General features: G+C 40.9%; 1 protein-coding gene across 7 annotated transcripts in view; it reads right to left on the reverse strand.

Moving 5' to 3' along the window:
- Positions 1-20,168, reverse strand: part of SON (SON DNA and RNA binding protein) — a 722,851-nt gene that overhangs the window by 139,831 nt on the left and 562,852 nt on the right. Inside the window, exon 8 of one of the 7 annotated variants that reach the window (XM_085621366.1) lies at positions 11,775-13,090. The exons of 4 other annotated variants lie outside the window; for them this stretch is intronic. Coding sequence is in view for 1 of the 3 variants with exons in the window: in XM_085621368.1 (XP_085477494.1) it covers positions 13,067-13,090 (24 nt within the window). In the remaining 2 variants the exon portion in view is untranslated. Of the gene's footprint in view, positions 1-11,774; positions 13,091-20,168 lie in introns of those variants that run through there. 2 more of the 7 variants (XM_085621367.1, XM_085621368.1) reach the window with 2 other exon arrangements.

Here is a 20,168-nt window from a genome sequence, read left to right on the forward strand (position 1 = left end):
ATGGAAAAGTTACAGCAACAGCTGTGGGGGCTACAGGTTAGGGTGGATGATGCTGAGGGAAGATCCCGTAAAAACAACGTTTGAATATTAGGGATACCGGAAAGGAGTGAGGGGCGTAATCCCACCCAGTTTGTGGAGACCTGGCTGAGGGAGCATGTGGCTAAGGGGGGACTGAATCTACAGTGGGGAGAGAGCACATAGGGTGCCGCCCAGGCCTCTCCCCCCCCCAGGGAGCACCTCCCAGACCATTGATAGCACGCATTCTGAATTACAAGGATCGGGACAAAATATTACGTGCACCCAGAGTGAATGCCTGTATCCGTTTTGAAAATAAGACAATCTCCCTATTTCCGGATTTTACACTGGCAGTGCAGAAAGCACAAGCTACTTTTCAGGATGTCAAAAAGAAATTGAGGGCGCCTTACTATTTCCGGCCCGGTTAAAAGTCATTTCTGGCCAAAAAACTATATTTTTTTATAACCCGGAGGAAGTGGCAGACTGGCTGGAGAGCATATCACCCCCTCTTTTTCCCAGACCTCATTTCCACCGAGTGGTTCTGCGCGATCTATGCTACAGCGTGAGGATGCGGTTATCACGTAAGAAAATCAATGCCGTGGTGATGGATCTGTTGTGAGTCCAACCGTAGGGCAGATCCAGAATCCAGTCTAATGTTGCTCCCGGTGGTTACCCCACAGACTGCGGATAATTATTGAAGTGGTGGGATGGGTTCTTCGGAACTTGGTATTGTATAACGTATTATCTAGAAGGATGTAATGTTTATAATGTCGGATGATACCCCGTTCTTTATGTTTTATTTTTTTTGGGTGCTAGGGTTTGGGCTCGAGTGATGAGGACAATGTGACTACATACGGGATATGACCGTTACAACCACGGTGGTTGCCCCCTCCCCCCCCTTGGCGACTGCACTGTGGCATTGTTCATGTAGAGTTCCGGTTGAACCTTCTGTTATGGTTTCGTCCTCTGCTGTTCTCGTGGGGAACCTAGTATTGGGGTGTTTTGTTAGTTTAGTACACTCAGCTGTAGTTTATGTGGTGACGATAAAACCAGATATTCGCTCTGCTTCCAGTAGCTCACCTTACACAGGACCTGATGGAACATCCCAGCTGCTATAAGCACTGCTCTTGGAATGTCAGAGGGCTCGGTTCTGTCCACAAGAGGCATATATTGTTAGCCCAGTTAAATAGGCGGAAAGTCAATGTTGCGTTTCTCCAAGAAACCTATCTAAGCCATGATGAAGCAGTTCTGCTGCACAAGAAATGGTGACGATAATTGTTCTTTACATCCAATTCGGCTTTTGCTCGTGGAGCCGCAATATGGCTCAGCAATGGTACTCCTTTTAAATTACTAGAACAAAAGGTAGATACGAATGGTAGATATGTACTCATACACGGGTTACTTGATGGAGAACACATAGTGATGTGAAGCATATATACTCCAAACACTGACCAGGACAAATTCCTAGAGGTTCTGAGTGCAGTATTGACAGGATGGGAAGACTATCCTTGGATATTAGGTGGAGATTTCAATGCAGTGCTTGATATAGAGCTAGATAGGTCTCACCCCCCATTGCACAGCACGAGTTGTAGGAAACTAGCGGCTGCACTAAAAGGATAGCCAGCTGGGTGGGGGATTATGGATGCATGGCGTATGATACACCCTAGGGACAGAGAATACTCCTTTTACTCCCCGCCACACAAGTTACACACTTGCATAGACAGAATATTTTGTTCCTTATCCCTGCTGGTCACAATCAGTGACTCAACACATTTGGGTAAAATATTATCTGATCATAATCCGGTAGAACTTACACTTCAATGAGGCAAAATACCTACTCTGGTACCGACCTGGAAATTGCAGCCTCTGCTTTTAGAAGACCCAGTTTTTCGTGCGGCATTGTCCACAGCCATAGAAAATTATTTCGCTGAAAATGCAAATACAGCATCCACGCACCAGGTTGAGTGGGATGCCTTCAAAACTGTAATGCGAGGGATAGCAATCAGTACGAAAGCAGGGGCGCGACATACCCTTATTGCCCAGCTTACTGAAATAGAAAATAGCCTGGGTAGACTGGAACGAGAAGCTACACTGGGCGATGCACACCAAACGCAGTTACAAGAAGCACATATTAAACACGCAGAACTATTAGAAGATCTGTGCCTTCTAGATTACCGACTTTACACGCAGAAACAACATGCCACGGCGGACAGGGCGGGCCCACTACCTGCTAAAATCATTAAGGATGCCCCACCGGTCTCTCCTATTTTAGAGGTTCGGAATATGGAGGGAGATATGGTGTGCACACAACTTGACATCAATAAGGCCTTTAAAGACTATTATGAGAAATTATATATACAACCAAATGCCAATACTGACACAGAATTTTGACACATTCTTTGACGGCCTACAACTCCCACAACTGTTGCAGAACATAAAGAGACATTGGGAAAACCAGTGCCTGGTATGGAAATTAACAGTGGTCCTCAAAATTATTTAAGGAATGAGGGGAATAAATATAGTACAGAATCGAAACTATATTTAAGAATGTCCAGCCGGACATCCAGTTTAATTCTTCAATGAAAAAGCAAACAATAATCAGTTTTATATTCCGGCATTTTACCACGTCCACTGTCTTCGGTAAGCGAACCTATTATTCAGACCGGCAGTCTTCACTCTCTGCGACATTCATTGCGGTCACACACTCCGCGCCTTGCCACCCTCCGGTTTTACGTACTAACTGTAGAACTCCACCACCGGCGCTAAACTAATGCTTGCCTCTCCGTGAAAATTAATTCATCCTTTTTAGCTCACTAGCTCACTCGTTAGCTTTCTAGAGACAGCCAAACTGCATGTAGTCACATGTGGTATGTGCACTGAGCACTATCACGGATGTATATTCCGCGCTGCCATATCCCAGCTCTAAATTTTCTCTCTTTTTCTCCCCCTTTTCATATTCTTAATTTCCCACAGGCAATTTCTTTCAATACCAGGCTTGTTCATTTTTTCGTCCTGATGATGATCCTTGTATCTCTGTAATAGGATCGAAACGTCGTCGACCCCAATCTATACAGCATGCACATTAATCTATTATGTAAAAAAGTGCACTGTTTGTATGGAAAAAGCTTTAACATTGGATTTCGTAATTAAGCTCCGCTTGCCTTGCCTGTAATGTCTGTTTGTTTTGTATTTGTCTTCTTCTCCCAACGGATACAGGACTGTGTCCCACATATGTTTTGCTGTTGATTATTGTTTGCTTTTTCATTGAAGAATTAAACTGGATGTCCGGCTGGACATTCTTAAATATAGTTTCGATTCTGTACTATATTTATTCCCCTCATTCCTTAAATAATTTTGAGGACCACTGTTTGCTTGAAATTAACAATTACCCAAGGTCCTCAACTACCTATTGGGTCCCCTTGTTGTGTATAAATATGGTATGGAAATTAAGCAGGCGATCAACAGTTTGCCCTGCAATAAGGCACCAGGGGGAGATGGTCTGCCCATTGAATTCTACGCAACGTACTCTGATTTGTTAATACCCCACCTGCAGCGCTTATATCCGACATCTTTAGAAGATGACACCCTACCCCTTAGCACACTTCAAGCGACAGTGGTCTCACTGCTAAAGCCGGGCCGGGACATTACGGACATGGCGGGATATAGGCCTCTTTCATTATTAAATGTGGACTATAAGATATTGAGCAAATTGCTGGCTACTTGACTCGGTCAGTGCATACCACAGCTGATACACATTGACCAATGCGGTTTGTCCCAGGCAGGAGTACAGCCCTTAATAATAGGCAATTGCATCAAATAATGTCGCACGCGCTGCCAATAGCCGACACTGCGGGATGCATTTCGCTGGATTACGCCAGGCCTTTGCCTCCCTACATTGGAAGTATATGTTCCAGGCCCTGTTCAAATTTGACATACCAGAGGACTACATAAAGTGGGTGAGGTTGTTATACTTAAACCCCACGGCACGGGCACGCATGGGACAGAATATCTCACAGCAATATAGGGCTGCACGGGGTACCAGACAGGGCTTCCCATCATCACCCCTATTGTTCATCTTAGCTTTAGAACCTATCTTCCATAAACTGCGCTCTGCAGCGGGACATAGTGGGATTGTATTGGGACCCAACACACATATTGTTTCCGCATATGCAGACAACTTAATATTATATCTCAAGAACCTAGGTGAGGGATATGAACCCATACCTTCTACATTCGCCACATTCCAGAAACTTTCTGGGCTTTCGATTAATGGGAACAAGTCCTATGTTTATAATTTTACTGCTGCGACACGCACTGGGACTCTGGGAACTGGTCATTCCACATTGCACCTATTTCTTTCAAATATTTAGGTATAAATATATATAGGGACATAATGGACCTTCTGGACGGCAACTTACATCGCGCGATAACTACCCTCAGGTCCCAAATACAGTTCTGGACCTCCTTGCATATATCAGTGGCAGGCAAGGTGGCAATCGCCACAATGGTGATGCTCCCTAGATTGCTGTATTATTTCACTAATTTACCCATTATGGTCCCGGCACAGGTATTTAAATTACTGTCCTCCCTCTTGATTGAATTAATATGGGGCAGAGGTCGGAGACAAATAGGGTTAGCGAAATTACAATTAGATGCTAAGCAGGATGGATTGGGGGTCCCAGACCTAAAGGCTTACTGCTACGTGAGTCAGCTACAATGGTTGGCATATTGGCTGGCGGGGCGGAACCTACAGGAGATAGGCATGTCTCAACTAGCTTGGCAGGGAGGTGATATACATACACTCCTGTTGCCCAACAGTAAAATTCCACCAACGGCGCCCCATTTGCTGAGAGTTGCGTTATTGTATAGAGGAATGTTTTGAGGTATACCAAAAATGTGACTCCATATGCCCCTACTATCCCTCTATTGGGGATCTCCACACAGTTAGGCATGGTTACAAATAGGAGAATGTTGGTGTGGGGGGAGGCAGGAGTGCACACGGTGGGCGCATTCTTCAAGGATGGTACCTTAATACCACACAATGTATTTGCTCGAGAAGATGCAGTGCCAAACACGCTGTTTCTTCTATATGCCAGTATTTCTTGCTACATACGTATCACTTGGGCTCCAGGGAGGATAGAACCGGCACCGCACACACTACTTACTATGCACAATTTGATGGGGAATGGGCGACATTTAACTAAATGGCTATATAAAGGGATCCGCACAATAGCAGCGGTACCACTCCAACCCCTCCGTAACAAATGGGATATCGATGTGAGCCGAGTGCTCAGTGTCTGTCCTGGAGTATCCTAGAAATGTATCGAGGAACCTTAAATTTAAGTTCATACAACTCATGCTATTACATAGGGCCTATCTGACCCCACGTAAACGGAGTCTTATGTTGCCGGACGCATTGGATGTATGTCCGCGCTGTCAATGCTCGGAAGCGGGTCTGCTACACATGTTGTGGAACTGCCCACGATTGAGACACAACTGGGTAACAGTTTGAGAGATACTAAAAGATATAGCCCCGGTTCGGAATAACGACCAGCTGGAATACTGCTTGCTGGGGCTAGGCCTAAAAGGTAAGAAAGGTAACCCAGTTATCAAATTCAATAACCTTGCCTTCATATTAGCAAAACGTAATATTACCATGAAATGGAAAACTGCTAGACCGCCATCACTGCAGAATTGGCACGCTGAGGTGGTGAGATGGGGAAGGGCAGAGAGTGCATAGCTAAAAAGGGAGGAACAACGAGGGTTGCACAAGAAGCCCATCTCTATGGAATGGATCGTGCCCTTTGAAGAGTTTATTGCTGTAGATATACAGATGTATTGACTAATTCTTTGTGTGTTTCTTCCCCCTACCCCTCCGGTGCGTCTTTTGGGCAATTGAGGTAGATAAGTAGAGCTACACTACAGCTGTATAATACAATGAAGGATGTTGTATAGATTTGCACTGCTTTATTTCTATGTTTTGCTCCATTGGGTTGGATTGCCAAACTGTTTGGATTTCTGCGGAGTCTACGGGTCTGGGAGGTGGGTGGGTATGTAATTGGGTTTAAGTTGAATTTTTTTTTCTTTCACAACATATAACAAGTGGAACTGTGATTTCCACAAATTGTTAATCAGACCAGGATATACCGTTGCAGAATTGAACATACAGAGACCATACTGAACAGCAATTGAAGAAGCTCGTGAAGCTGTGGTTGCTTCCCTGTGTTATAAGTAGACTGTTGTATGGTTAAAAACTTGGAGTGCCACTTGGAGATACGCTAAAAATATTGCTTGTTACCTAATCTGTAATGTTACGATATGACTGTAATGATTGTTATCTTCTGAATAATAGTTTGATGATTAACTTTAATAAAAATATGTTTTTTTTTTTTTTTAAACAGCAGCAGGAGACAGGACAGAGATAGTAGAGTTGGCAGAAGAACTATTTGATACTGGCTACCACGCAAGCACATTAAAGATCTCTCTGAAAAGGTTTACATGCAGTGCAAACAAATCTTCCATCCTCTGCCTACTCCCATGGCGTTTCAGTCCATATGCCTGGAGGTTCAAGCATGTGCACCAATAAGAAAATGTTGCATATCTTAGAAAATACTGTACATACATGAAGCCTAGTAGGCCACAATCTTCCACTTATTTTTGAACACTCCATCTCTTGTAGCTGCCTAAGGCTAGGTAACAATATAACTGATTAAGAAAAGGAAGCAAATTAGTTTCACTGTCAACGTGATGCTGCATTATTAGGATGAACAGGATCACGTTGGCATTAGTTATGCGAAATGTTCCAATATTCCCATGAGGAACTGTCATTTTCTTTTATTTATTAGCATTCTTTTAAAGAAAATGTATGGGAAAATAGCGAATATTAAACGTGTCATGTGTCTCTTCTGCAGTAGAATAAACAGGCGTAACTTTCTTTCACAGCAACTGCCACTTTTCATTTCAAGACATAACCCTATATAACCTGGAAATTAATAGAACATTATTTACGGCACTGTGAAGGTAGAATATGGCAGGAACCTTAATTTTAGAAATGTGAGGGCCATTATAATGAAACGCAATTCTAAAATAAGACAGATCCTCAAGGCTCCTTAGCAATATGTATTTGAACGGAATAACTGCTTTGCATGTTTCATTAACACGTGATCAATGCATGGGTTTAGTTGGAGTACAAGCAGCAGTAGTGGCTTTACCAAGTGTCCGAAGAAAGTGCTAAATGCACATTCTGATTAACATGCATTTCCTACAGTAAGCTCATTTAAAGAAATGAGATGACAACATTACCGAAAATGTAGTACCACATTACATACAAAAACCCTAAGAAGATGTAACACTACTCATAGGTTGGCGTTAGCTCCTCTGCTCATAAACTCTAGGACAGGACACTTAAAACCAGGGACAGAAGGTATCAAACCTGACTGCCGGAGCAAGGTCATAGAATGGCAGAATGCTGGGCATATAGTAGCATAGAAGGCCACAACCTAGCGATGAAAGGGATTATTACTAGTTATACCACGATTAAAAAAAACATAAAAAGCGAAATCCAGGTTAATACCAAACATTCAGGCAGTAGCAAATACATAGTCTACTTTAACTCATTTTTTCCTTGGCTTCAACTGCGCTTCATAGCAGCAAATCTGAGTTACTTGCTGCGGTATAAATATTATGAGCCCCATTCACAAAGCCCCAGTTTTGTGTAGTTAATCATATGCGGTAGACCGCTTGTAGAAATCAACAACAGACCCAGGAGTACTCTAAATAGAAAAATAGAACGAATTTCCTAAGTGGCACGGAGCATTATTCACAATAAAGAAATTCTTTCTTCCACACCCACCACTGTAGAATATGGCATAGGTTTCAACATTTGACCATCCTGGAATGTCACCTTCCTTTGCACTAGATTAGTTTAATGTGCATTTCCAGGATAAAAAAACGACCTTTATTTGAATATACTCACAACAACTTTGGCGTGTATGCATTTTTAGACTATCATGATATATTGCAAATAAATAAGGGTATATTTATATAGTTATATTTAAAGCTTGTATACATTTCGTAACTTTTCCCGGAACCTCCACAGTCCTGTTCCTGCTTCAGTATTTACAAATCCATATTCTTAATTCAAATTACGAAACTACATTTCACCAATGTATATTATTTCTCGGAATTAGATAGTCGATTTTACTCTTGCAAATGAATGCTCCATAAAATCCACGATAGTTACACTCAGGCCCAATTAAGCCTTTCATACCACTGGAAATAATATAAGAAACAATTATTTTGATGCAGTAAAAATGCCCTATGCTAATTCATAACGAGATGGGTTACGGTGTTCCTTTATCTCACCTGTGATTACTTTAGTAGTACTCTTATTATGCATCTTCTTTCAAAGATGTCGGTAAAGAAAGATGATCGAAAACTAAAAACATATTAAACTTGAATTCTGAAGATCCCAGTTTTCAGAGTATAAATTATTGCAAACGCCTTGCTTGAGTCGTACAGAATATTTTTCAAAATGTTACAATGTGTCACTATGTAACAAAAATACACAGCAACAAGTAAGTGTACGTAAACGCAGAAAGAACAAGCATTTGCAATGCAGTAGGTCTCGCATTTGCGAGAGTTTAAGCTATTGGCATTGTAAATGGCAATGTCTTATTTATGTTTAAAAAATCAAAACATAAATAAAATGCATTTTTCATTTGGGATTGCTTGGAGGGATGTTTCCCACAAGAAAACACATCATGGTATCTGTCTGCTGCTTCCCACTTTTGCCGTCCAGAAGGACCACCTAGCATTATATTCAATTTTAAAAACAGTGTTGCTCTAGTGTACCGCATTTACTAAAATATATACCGCCTGAGGAAACGAGAGAGTGCTACTTCCTTACTAAGCTTACAAACTGATGCACTTGTTATTACAATACTGTGAGTTATGATGGTGCGGTTCGACCCAGGGTCACCGTAAATATTGTAAAAAATATGATAAAAACATTACTGTTGGGGAAAGTGGTAGGTGATGCAAAACAACTGCACAAAATGACTTCTATTGTGAGTAATAAAGCGTAAACGCTTGTGAAAATGCAATTAATTCCCCTAGGTGTATCCTGGTGCAATTACATCTAGGGCAGAGGTCTTCAAACTTTTTGATGCCGAGACCCCCCTGTCAAACTTTTATAGGCGTAAGGACCCCCTCCTGACAAATATTTCTGGAACCTGGTACTCCTCATCCATGACAACATAAACGTCCCCAATTCTCACAGCAAATCATTTTTATGGTGGGAAACAATATTGAACAGTGTTTAGCAAACCAAAAGTTTGTGGGTGACTGTAGATTGGTATCAGAGGCTTATTACACAGTTCAAAAAGAATTACCCAAAAATTCACAATGGTACTTTTTCACAAATAAAACATATTTTGGAAAAACTTATTTGGATGATAACACCTTTCTGAACTAAAGTGATGAGTGTGCTTGATTTTCTCCAGAGAGACGGTCAATCTATGATTGCACCTTATAAATACCAGTTTAACACCCATATATAGCAATAAGCAACAAAACTGTGACCAGTCCCGCTTTGCCAAGGGGACTAATGAAAATACACTGCAGACAGTCTGGGAAGTCCGTAGCTTATAAACAAAATAATAATTCCATTATGGTGGGGGTTACACTTTCGGTAAGGTCCATAGCTGTCGTGTCTGCAACACTAAATGGAAATTAGACAACTGTTTCTTTAAAAAAGAAAGTGATTTGGGTCAAGAGGGGCAACAATAAACAGCGGATACACTTTGTAAATTATCTAAACAATGTTCGATATTGTGCGCGTATCACAGCACATTTCAGGGGCGGCTCCTCCACGTGGGGGAGGAGCGTCGCCCCACTGCTTTCTCGCAGACCGAGAAGCTGAAACATAAAATGGTATTTTAAATACCATTTTATGTTTCCGATTCTACAACTGGGAGAATGCAGAAGGCAGGGTTTGGTTGCGGGCGGGCGTTCCTGCTCCAGGCAGGGGAGGAGTGGCTTGCCAACTGTTGTGGGCGCTGACTGGTCGGCCCCAGGGCCAACCAACCCAGTCATGCACACTCTGCATTTTCTCTATGCAGGCTGCAAGCAGCCTACATAGAGAAAATGGCCTCCCCATAGACTCCTGTGGGGTCGACGCCCTAGCCAATCACAACGCGCCCATTGCAGTGTTGTGATTGGCTTAGGAGAGGAGAGGGAGGCTGCCTGCTTACTGTAAGGCGCAGAGAGAGGAGACGTGACGTGGGACCGGAGGTGAAGGTAAGTTTAATTTTTTTTTTAATTATTAACCCCCTTGGCGACTCCCTACCTGTGCGACGCCTCCCCTCCCCCCCCCCCCACCACCATCATGCTGGCCACGACTGGTGCATTACAGTTCAGCGCAAACAGTCTGGAAAGTCCGACGCTGCGCACCCAACCAAAAAAAAAATATTAATTACATTATGGTCGGGGATATGCAGTCGGTGCAGTCCATAGCAGTCATGCCTGCAACAATGCACGGTGCAGTCCATAGCAGTCACACATGCAACAATGCAGTTGGGAAACAACGTACATATCTCTCCAGCAACACCAGCTACCAGAAAATGCAGTTGGGGAAGTCTACATATTGTAGGAGAAGTCCCTAGATATTGTGCTTGCAACAGCAGCCACTAAACAAGCATTTAAGCATGTGGTGCCTGCAGTGAGATTAATTCATTAAAGAAAATAGTACTTACAGTCCGTAATTAAAGCATACTGTGTAACAACAGAAGTAAAAGGGCCAGTCCTCATGGGAAGTAACAAATGAAGACAAGACAGTACCAAGGAGGGACTAACAAGCTGATTATCGAATCAGAAGCCAGGATTTATAAAGGACTAAGACACAATCCAATTAAATATATGGGCGGAGAGTGGGTGGAGCTTCAAGTGCATACTCTAATACAGCATACTTCGCAGCTGCGCATGCGCTGCCCAGGCTCGACCTAAACATAGTATATTGATACAGTGACAAGCGGGGAAAAAAAGGGTAAAAAACCGTCCCCCACCCTTTCAGCCCACCGGGAAAACGCCTGGTGCCCGCTACGTCCAGTCTGGCCCTGATTATGCAGAGGTTTTTTTTGGAACTTCACACCTATTTCTGCAAATACAAGTGGACTTTAAAAGCCTTGGGAGCATTAACGTTAAAACAGGTTGTTTAATCACAAAACCAAGACCTACAAAACAATTCTTAAACTTGTATCAAGGACGAAGTTCCAAGGTTATCAAATGGTATTTCTAATTGATTAGGTGAATTCAATATATTGCTGAGTACACTGAAAATAGTAACAATACTTACACCATCTCTTAGTATCAATGCTGCATACTGACTTGTAACGTATTAAGAGATTTTGTACACAAACTAGGGCACATCAACGAAATTCATGGCTTACTAAAACATTCTCACATACGAGTGGTCTGCACTAACAGGTTTATCACTCCATGAAATATAGGAGAACAATTTAATATACAGTGCCTTAAACAATTCTTGAATCACTGTAACCATATATGAAAGCATATCTTAAGTGAAATAAAATAAAAAATATCAATAGGGAACTCGTATACATCTCTCCATTCTGGTCCCTTGAAATTACACTGCAAGTTTATTGAAACTTGTGACACTTTCAACAAAACAGTTTATATAGAAACAAAGGGACTGATGAGTGGCTTTTTAATTAAAAACAAATACAATCTCTTAGGTGCACTATTGCGAAACAATGCTTAAGTAGCTCCTAAAACAAAAGGTTTACTAACAATTTTGTTTCATAAACCCAGGGCAATAACATCCCATTCTTTCCACAAAGGTGAGGCTTAAGGTTCTCACTAAATTAATGAACAAAATAGTCTTTCTTACGTCAGCTTGAACACTGCCACATTATTTGTAATGCAGTAAGCTTTAGAAGTCCATCACATATGTTTTATTAAATAATGCGTGGCTTTGAAGCCACGGGGATGGCTTTTACAACAGATTTCCAGTGATGAATAATAAGCCACAAGCAAAACATTATAATATCTGGAACGTAGGACGTGATTTTAGACAACAGCAAACATTTATTTCAGTAATAGTAAGCAAAAACAAGTTCTAAAAAAACAAAGTAAATAAGCAGGACTTAAATAATGTGGTGGTGATGCTGCTTCTTTAAACATTCTGTACAGTAGTAACTGAGGGTTGGTGAAGGCTTCAATTTCATTATCCTCAAGTCACTGAGGAGAAACTGCCTGTCACTGGAGACACTGATATATAATCAATATCATTACTGAATAGTATTTAGGAGGTTACAAAGACAGACTCTGAAATCCATTGCGTACTTCTTGAATCCAACCAGTTGTGAACAGTAACAGAACCTTAAATGCTGAAAAGTCGATAAGAAAGATGCTTCCTCTGCATGAATAATGCAGAAAGGTAATAGAAAAGATACAGAAACAATTTACTTTCTATTTTTATTGCATAAGTATTTCTTTTATTATCAATCAAGACTAGCTCCGTTTAAAAAATGGTTTAGTTCCATCAGAAATTGGGAATTTAAGTCAAAATGTGACCATAACTGAAAATTCCTCTGTGGACTGAACACCCAGAAGCAGCAATCAGAGGTAATGCTTCAAGTCTTAGATTCATAAATTTGTGCGGATAAAAAGTGCTAGACAAGATTAACCTGTACTATGCAAAAAACTAATCTTCCACTACATTAATTTTAATTTAGATTGTTTTTCTCCTTGGGAATCCGGCAACTGGCACGAGGCGGCGTAGTCAGCTGAGATTCACCTTCCATTCTGCTGAACTTCATATTGGAAATCTGGATAATTCTAAAGCATCATGGAGATGTCAAGGAGATTTCTTTGCCTTAATTCTGTGGTTGTAACAAATCCGTTCTTAGTATTCTTTAATACCTGTCTCGTAACCAACCAATCTGGCAGCATGTGGTCCTTCTTAGGCCATTAAGGAATTGATTTCAGCCACTGAGAACGCCGCTGTTTGGCAACAGGTTTATAATTAGGATTAATCCACTTTCCTCATACAAATCTAGAAATGTAAAACAAAAATATGTATATTGCAGAATTTGTATAAAAGCAAGTTTTACAGTAATTCAATCTACAATGATATTGATTTGGGGGCAGTAAGGAAAAAAGTCACATTTAATGAACGATTATAAAATCTACTTTTTACATCCCACAGTAGAAATCTCAGTTACCCTGAAATGGGAGGACTACACTCGGATCAATCAGTAGTGCACCTTTAAATAAAGACTAAGTGTAGCCCAAATCATGTTATGCATAACTGCCAACAACAGTAAGTTACATGAGCAGTTCTGATGTTGACTATTTTTAAAGATAAATTACACCCTGCTAAAAGTTAATTGATCATGGACCATAAACACAGCTCCAACTTAGTAAATATCTAAACCTCCATACATTTATGTTGATTGTTAACTATAAAAGTACAAAAAAAAATAGGTCCTTAAGAATTGATGATAATTTTGTTTTTAATTCTGTTATCGAGTAGTAAGAGAAAATAGACTGCGGTGAAACATGTAGCGGAAGGAAAAAGTAACACTGGAGACCAAGCAGGATCTGATTAAAGAGCAAACCACAAAACGCTACGGCAGGAACATTCACAAAGAATTTTTCTGCAATCCAATTCAAAGTTATGCTTGGAGAATCTTCACTTCCCATTCTGCAAAAGTCCTTATAAATCAGTCTTATTGTTGCTTACCATTCATATGGGCTAGATAAGTATCAAAATAAGGCACAATGTGAAAACCGATAATATATATGCTAACCTTTAATAAATGTGACACAACTCTGGTTATTTCGTGAAGCATGAGGTTATTAGATGCCCAGTAAACTAGGACTTCTACCGGAAACATCCCAGACTAGAGTACACGCGCTCTTTAATTAACGGAGTTCTGTAAAGTATTACAAACTGGCTATTTGTTTCCATAAACCCTTTGCATGTGGATGAAGAACGTCATGAATTTTTGACACTTGTCAAAGACGACAGAAAATATCCAGTTGTTTACAATCATTTTTAAACATGGTGTACAGGTCAGTCATATTATAATGTATTCTAAATAGGTGATGGCCAGGAGGTAGACCACATCTAATGTACACCTATTCATTGTTAATAATTTAGGCTTGCTCGGAGTATGTTGGAATATCCTCAACATTACATTTATGGGATCTCTCACCAAATTGGTAATGAGTTGGAACACGCCAACTCATTACAAAATCTTTCAGAGCTCTTTAAAACATCCAGTTGATGAGAAAACCTTTCCTCCTGCAGCTACTGTCAAACTTGCTTGGAAGCAGGCTCACTTACAAATAAAAAGACAATCTGTTGTACACTCTGTTTAGGGTGCACCTAAAGAAAGGGACCAATATTTTAATCTTTCCTGGAAAAGCACTTCAGCCCTCTCTTTGGCTTGGCTGAAAAAATACCTAAGATGTCTGCCTTTGATTTTGAGGTAGGCTTTTTAATAGGAGAGTTTTGTGTTCAAGATAAGAGCATAGTCAGATTGTGCGAGTGTTGACAACAACATCAAGTCAAGAACAGACATGGCTGCAAATACCTTTGGCGTTTAAATTGTATCTTGATGTATTTATTCTATCAATGTCAAAGGAAAAATACAAAAGCTTTACTTTCTCATCATATTTTCCTGATAATGTAATTTCTCTTTTTTTCCCCATCTACATCTTACACCGCCGAGTCCCATCGCTTCTGGTACCACTGCACACTACCCTTCTGTCATTTCTACAACACTGAGCAAAATGTTGATCACGATCACATATCCTACATTTCATACACTATCAAATTAAGTGGGCTCAGACAAAAACACAGTTTCTGGTTCTCCCAGCATTCACTTAAGTTACTCTGTGCAGAGTCTAGAATGCCATTTGTCTCTCAAAAGTTAAACTATACTTCCCATGCTTTTTCTCATCTTTGTCTAACTCTTTCACATGACTCAATGTGTAAGAATTCTTCAGCTAAGTCCAACAATTCATCCAATTTAGGGTCACTGTTTAACCATAGCTCTGATCTTTCTACTCCATCAACACAACAGACAATGATTGTATATCTACTCACTGTATTTATCATCAAATGTGTCTTTTTTAATTTTCAAAGTGCTATAAAATATCTTCCACAGATATACCCACCTTTGGTTTCTACATTAAACAATGCTAACACTCCGAAATAATAATTTATGCACATAATGCATCACACCTACATTTTTTCAAAACCTAATTACTACTAGAAGCCTCCCACTTCTTGCAGATACCAGGCTTTCAATCCCGCTATAAGTAAACACCATATCAATAGATTTTTCTGACGAAATGAGCACACACACTCCTAGCACATACTGGATAAATTCCTTTTTTCACCAGAAATGCCATTTCAATATGGGAGCTTCTGGATGTATGAGATGAAATGTTGTCCCACATACATTTACATAGTTTCTTTTTTAAATCTATAGCATTTTGCATCATATACACCCTGTGTGCTATTTCAACCTGAAAGTTACTCAACACATCAACTAAACATTCAGTATCCGACTACACACAAGTCTTACAAGCAGCTCCTCCCTATTAATCACTGGCATGTAATCTCTTGCCACAATGGCATGTAATCTCTTGCCAGGTAGCAAATCACAGTATTTGGTACTTCACTGCTGTGTGATTATACTACGACCCCCTCAAAGAATAAATCTTCTGGGCGCTAATCATATAATGGGCAGGGAAATACGTGGCTCCCCTTCCAGTGCCTCGTATCGGCCCTGGAGACCCATCCCCCAGGGTTGAACATATATATTAAGGAGAGGGGGCAGCAGCACCCCGTCCCATGGATTCATGAGGCTCTGGGGACCCCATACCCAGAGGCCGTTAGCAATTTTAAGGGAGGGGCGTGCAACCCTAAACGCTCGGCCTACAGTAGGGCCGTGGGAACCCCATTCCCCAGGGCCGGTATCAATTTGAGGGGAGGGAGTGAACAGCTTCCTTCCCTGAGCTGATGATTAGCTATGGGAACCCCATCTCCTGGTGTTGTAGGGACCCCCCCCCTAAACACTGTTGTTTCCTACCCAGGAGGTTAGGTGCCCTGGGTGGGCAGACAATTGGAAAATGTATTAAACATAAATAAATAAATAATGGGCGACTCCTGCCACAGTGGTGGCTCTGGAGCCAGCCAGGGTTGCAGGGCCTCGGGGCAACCCAACATAAAAAAAATGAGGTGGGTGCCCCAGAGCCCCCCCAACAAAGTTTTAAAAAATCCAGGCTAGCTTACCATATTTTTTAATGCACTAGGAGCTGGAGCTAAATGCATTTCAGCTCGAGTGTAGGGACCCATTGTGGTGGGTTTCATGGCGACGTTTTATGGCCTGAAACATCTTTTTTTGTTAAAGACTCAGGCATGTTCCTATTTTTGGGGCATAAAGCTTTATTAAAAAAAGCTAATATTTTATTAAACATTGCAGTGTTTGAAATGATATAATATGCATTTGATTATATATATATATATATACACATATATATATACACATTTTTTTTTCTCAGCCCCCGCTTGCCGAATCACCCCGAAACTTTCAAGATAGGAGCTGACCGTAACGGGCCATAAGGTTTGAAAATTTCGCGAACATTCGTCAACCAGCGCCAAAGTTATTGGGAAAACAAAAAACGAGTTTCCTATGGAAAATAGGTCCTAACTATAACTATCTACTGCCGCCAGTAGATAATATTAATATATGTATATATATATATATATATATGTCAAGTAAAATGTTATACAAATAAGCTATAATTAATATCTTATTCATATTTATGCAATTTTTAACAAAAATATCAATTTTATATGTTTTTTACTATTTATTTAAAAATGTTCGCTTGACCTGTATTTATTGGCTATTTATTCTTGCACTGGCACTTTAAACACTGGTTAAAGCATTATGCAAAAAAAGTAAATAAAGAGAGAAGAAGTGTATAAAAAAACTACCCACCTGACAGAGAGTATGTATGTATATATTATCTACTGGCGGTCGCCAGTAGATAGTTATAGTTAGGACCGAGTTCCCATAGGAAATCTGAAAATTCTATTTTGAATAACTTTGGCGCCGGTTGAATGGGGCTCTCCGCTCAGCTCCTACCCTGAAAGTCTCGGGGTGATTCGTCAAGGGGGGGTCTCAAAACGCGTTTTCCCCATGCATTTTCCCATAGGACCTTTAGTCGAAGGTACAGCCCGAACGGCTGAACAGAATTACTTGAAATTTGGCAAAGAGGTAGTCCTCAGGTCAGGCATGTGCCTTTTGCATATATGGTGTCAATCTGTTCAGTAGTTCCTGAGAAAATTGCAGTTAAAAGTACATAAATATCTATATGCGCGCACCGTGCGTGCACGGTGCTCGCACGGGGCGCGCACCAAATGTCCGCGAGCGTAATTCTGATTGGTGGTTAGATGTCAGTCAACATTCCAATCGGTCGAAATCAGGAAGTGTCGGACGCCATTTTGTGTGTGACAGTGAAAAAGAAAGGTGGAGAACGTGAAAACGGGGCAGGGTAGAGAGTTCCTGACCCCCTAGCCTTTGTCAGGGGACCCTGAAGGACCCCGAAGGGTGAAAAAAACATTTTTTTTTCAAAAAATCACGGGGTGCCGCACACCCCAGCCGCCATTTTGAGTTTTAGAGGCAGAAGAGAGCTAAAAACACAAGTGGAGAATGTGAAAAGGGGGCAGGGTAGAGAGTTCCTGACCCCCTAGCCTATGTCAGGGGGTCCCTGAAGGACCTCGAAGGGTGAAATTTTTGTTTTATTTTTTTTCAAAAAATCGCGGAGTGCGCGCACGGTGCGCGCACCCCCCAGCCGCCATTTTGAGTTTTAGAGGCTGAAGAGAGCTAAAAACACAAGTGGAGAATGTGAAAAGGGGGCAGGGTAGAGAGTCCCTGACCCCCTAGGCCTTCTCAGGGGGACCATGAAAGACCCCTAAGGTCCCCCAAAAAATAAATATTGCGCCGTGCGCGCACGGCGGCAAAAAATTCATAAAAAAAATGGAATTAAAAATCAAGTTTAAGTGTTTAGATGTTGGTTGGCTCTAAAAAGAGCCGTTGTGTTCATTGAGTGTTTTTTTGTACCTACAAGTAAGTACCGATGCAGAGTCTAAAGTTCAAGAGGAAGACTCTGTTCCCTTCATCTGTGAAATGAACACCGTCTCCTCTATAAATGCCTTGCATGTTGTAACGCAAGTTGTTGTGGTATATAGAACCCATACCATAGTCTCTGAGGAAAGCAGAAACAGACTTATTGACGTGCTTTTTTGCTTTCTCAAACTGCGGACAATATTGGTTGGACCAGTTCCACTTTTGCCTTTGGCATATATTAGAATATACAAAGGTAGTTTGTGGAAAAAGTGACATCAATTGCACAAAGGTGTCCTTAACAAGCATTTCCAGACCTACCCCAGTTAAAGTGCCTAGGTCATTTCCACCACAGTGCACAATTATAAGGTCAGGCTGTGGGAGATGTAGAAATGATTTCACCAAAGGCATTAATTGGTGCCACTTTAACCCTCTCTCACCAATCCATTTAATGTCTACATTTGGCAAAGCAAGGTCTTTCACAATACCTCTTTTTTCTGCATACTTTTCACTCCAGTAGACATAGCTATGACCTACAATCCACACTGTGAACATCTTTCAAGGAGATCTGGATGCACTCAGAAGGTGTCTTTCAGTAGAATGGCAATATGAAAAGAAAGATAGTTGTAAAATGGAGGCTTACATACTTTTTTTTTTAATAAAAAGAACTCATTGGCTGTTTCAGACCATTCAACACTAAAAACTAGGCTGAATGTTTAAATTTTTAAAAGCATGTTTTGTATTGGTTCAGAAAAATGTGTTCCCACAGAAGATTACTTTGGATATGCTGTTAGGTTTGAAAAGTCAAGCACTCTTGCTCTTTGGATCAGAAACATTGTGTTCTGAACTTCTGACCTTTCTGCTCACACTAGTGTTCCATGATCTGTTGCTATGGTAGCAGGCAGAAGTCATGTTGGGGGTAGGAATCATTTGGAAAGGGTTGAAATTTGCAACCAATAGAAATGTGTGTTTCCATTTAAAAAACATGTGGGAAGCAATGTGATTTGAAGTCAACATGTATATGCGTGAAAAAAGAGAGGGAAATTTTGCCATTCAGTGGTTCTGGTGAGAGGAGTACTGCTCAAAGATTCTGGCTCTGATAATCTGCTGTGTGAGTGGCACATTTCTTTCTCAACTAACTACTTTTAAAGGTGTGTTACGAATTTGAGAGGGGATGTATGTGGTGTATTTTGATATAAATAATAGAAATGTGTTTCTTCTTTTAAAGTTGTGTTTTATATTTTATGTTTTGGAAGATATATAACTTGCTTGAACTTGTAAGATATTATGGAGTATGTCTTCACCATAAGTTAAGGTGTACTGGTATCACCCAGGAATACTGTTTTGTGCCTAGAATCACATCAGGAGTCTGTGTGCACACAGGAACTGTTGTCAGAGATTTAATTTGTGTTGCTCTTGTTCTGTAAGACTTGCACTCGTAGGAAAGGGGCAGCTTGTTTTCTTGAACTGTGATGGTTAGCATTCAGCAGAAATCACCATCTCACAGATGAGAGGCAAATGCTAACACATTTGAAAACAACAGGGTAGATTTTCCTTGCAGTACTGTAATGAGTGAGGTGATGTTCATAAGCCCAATTAACCCTTACCACATGTGCTCTTACATACATCTCTGCAGTCTTCATGCAGTTGTGCAAGCGTTCATGCAGATCTCTCTTGCACCTGACAATACACAGTCTCCAGAAACACACTCTTAGCACACAGGCAGCTGCTTCTCCTGCACTCCCATGCTTACTATTCAGCACTGTGTGGTATTTCAGATAGCAGTGTGTAACGCTAACACATTCAACATCACCAAGGCTCATTTCCTTTGCTCTAGTCTAATCACTCACCCAGGTTCCACATGCTCATGGTCTCAAGTAGCTGTTAGGACATGTGCTCTTTTCTGCCTCTCTAAACTATAAGGAAAATGTGTCAGGCTGTTACAGTAATTATCACTTGCTCTACCACAGTAGTAAATGTGCTTCG

The sequence above is a fragment of the Triturus cristatus genome, chromosome 8 (assembly GCF_964204655.1).
Source record: "Triturus cristatus chromosome 8, aTriCri1.1, whole genome shotgun sequence".
Classification (NCBI taxonomy): domain Eukaryota; kingdom Metazoa; phylum Chordata; class Amphibia; order Caudata; family Salamandridae; genus Triturus; species Triturus cristatus.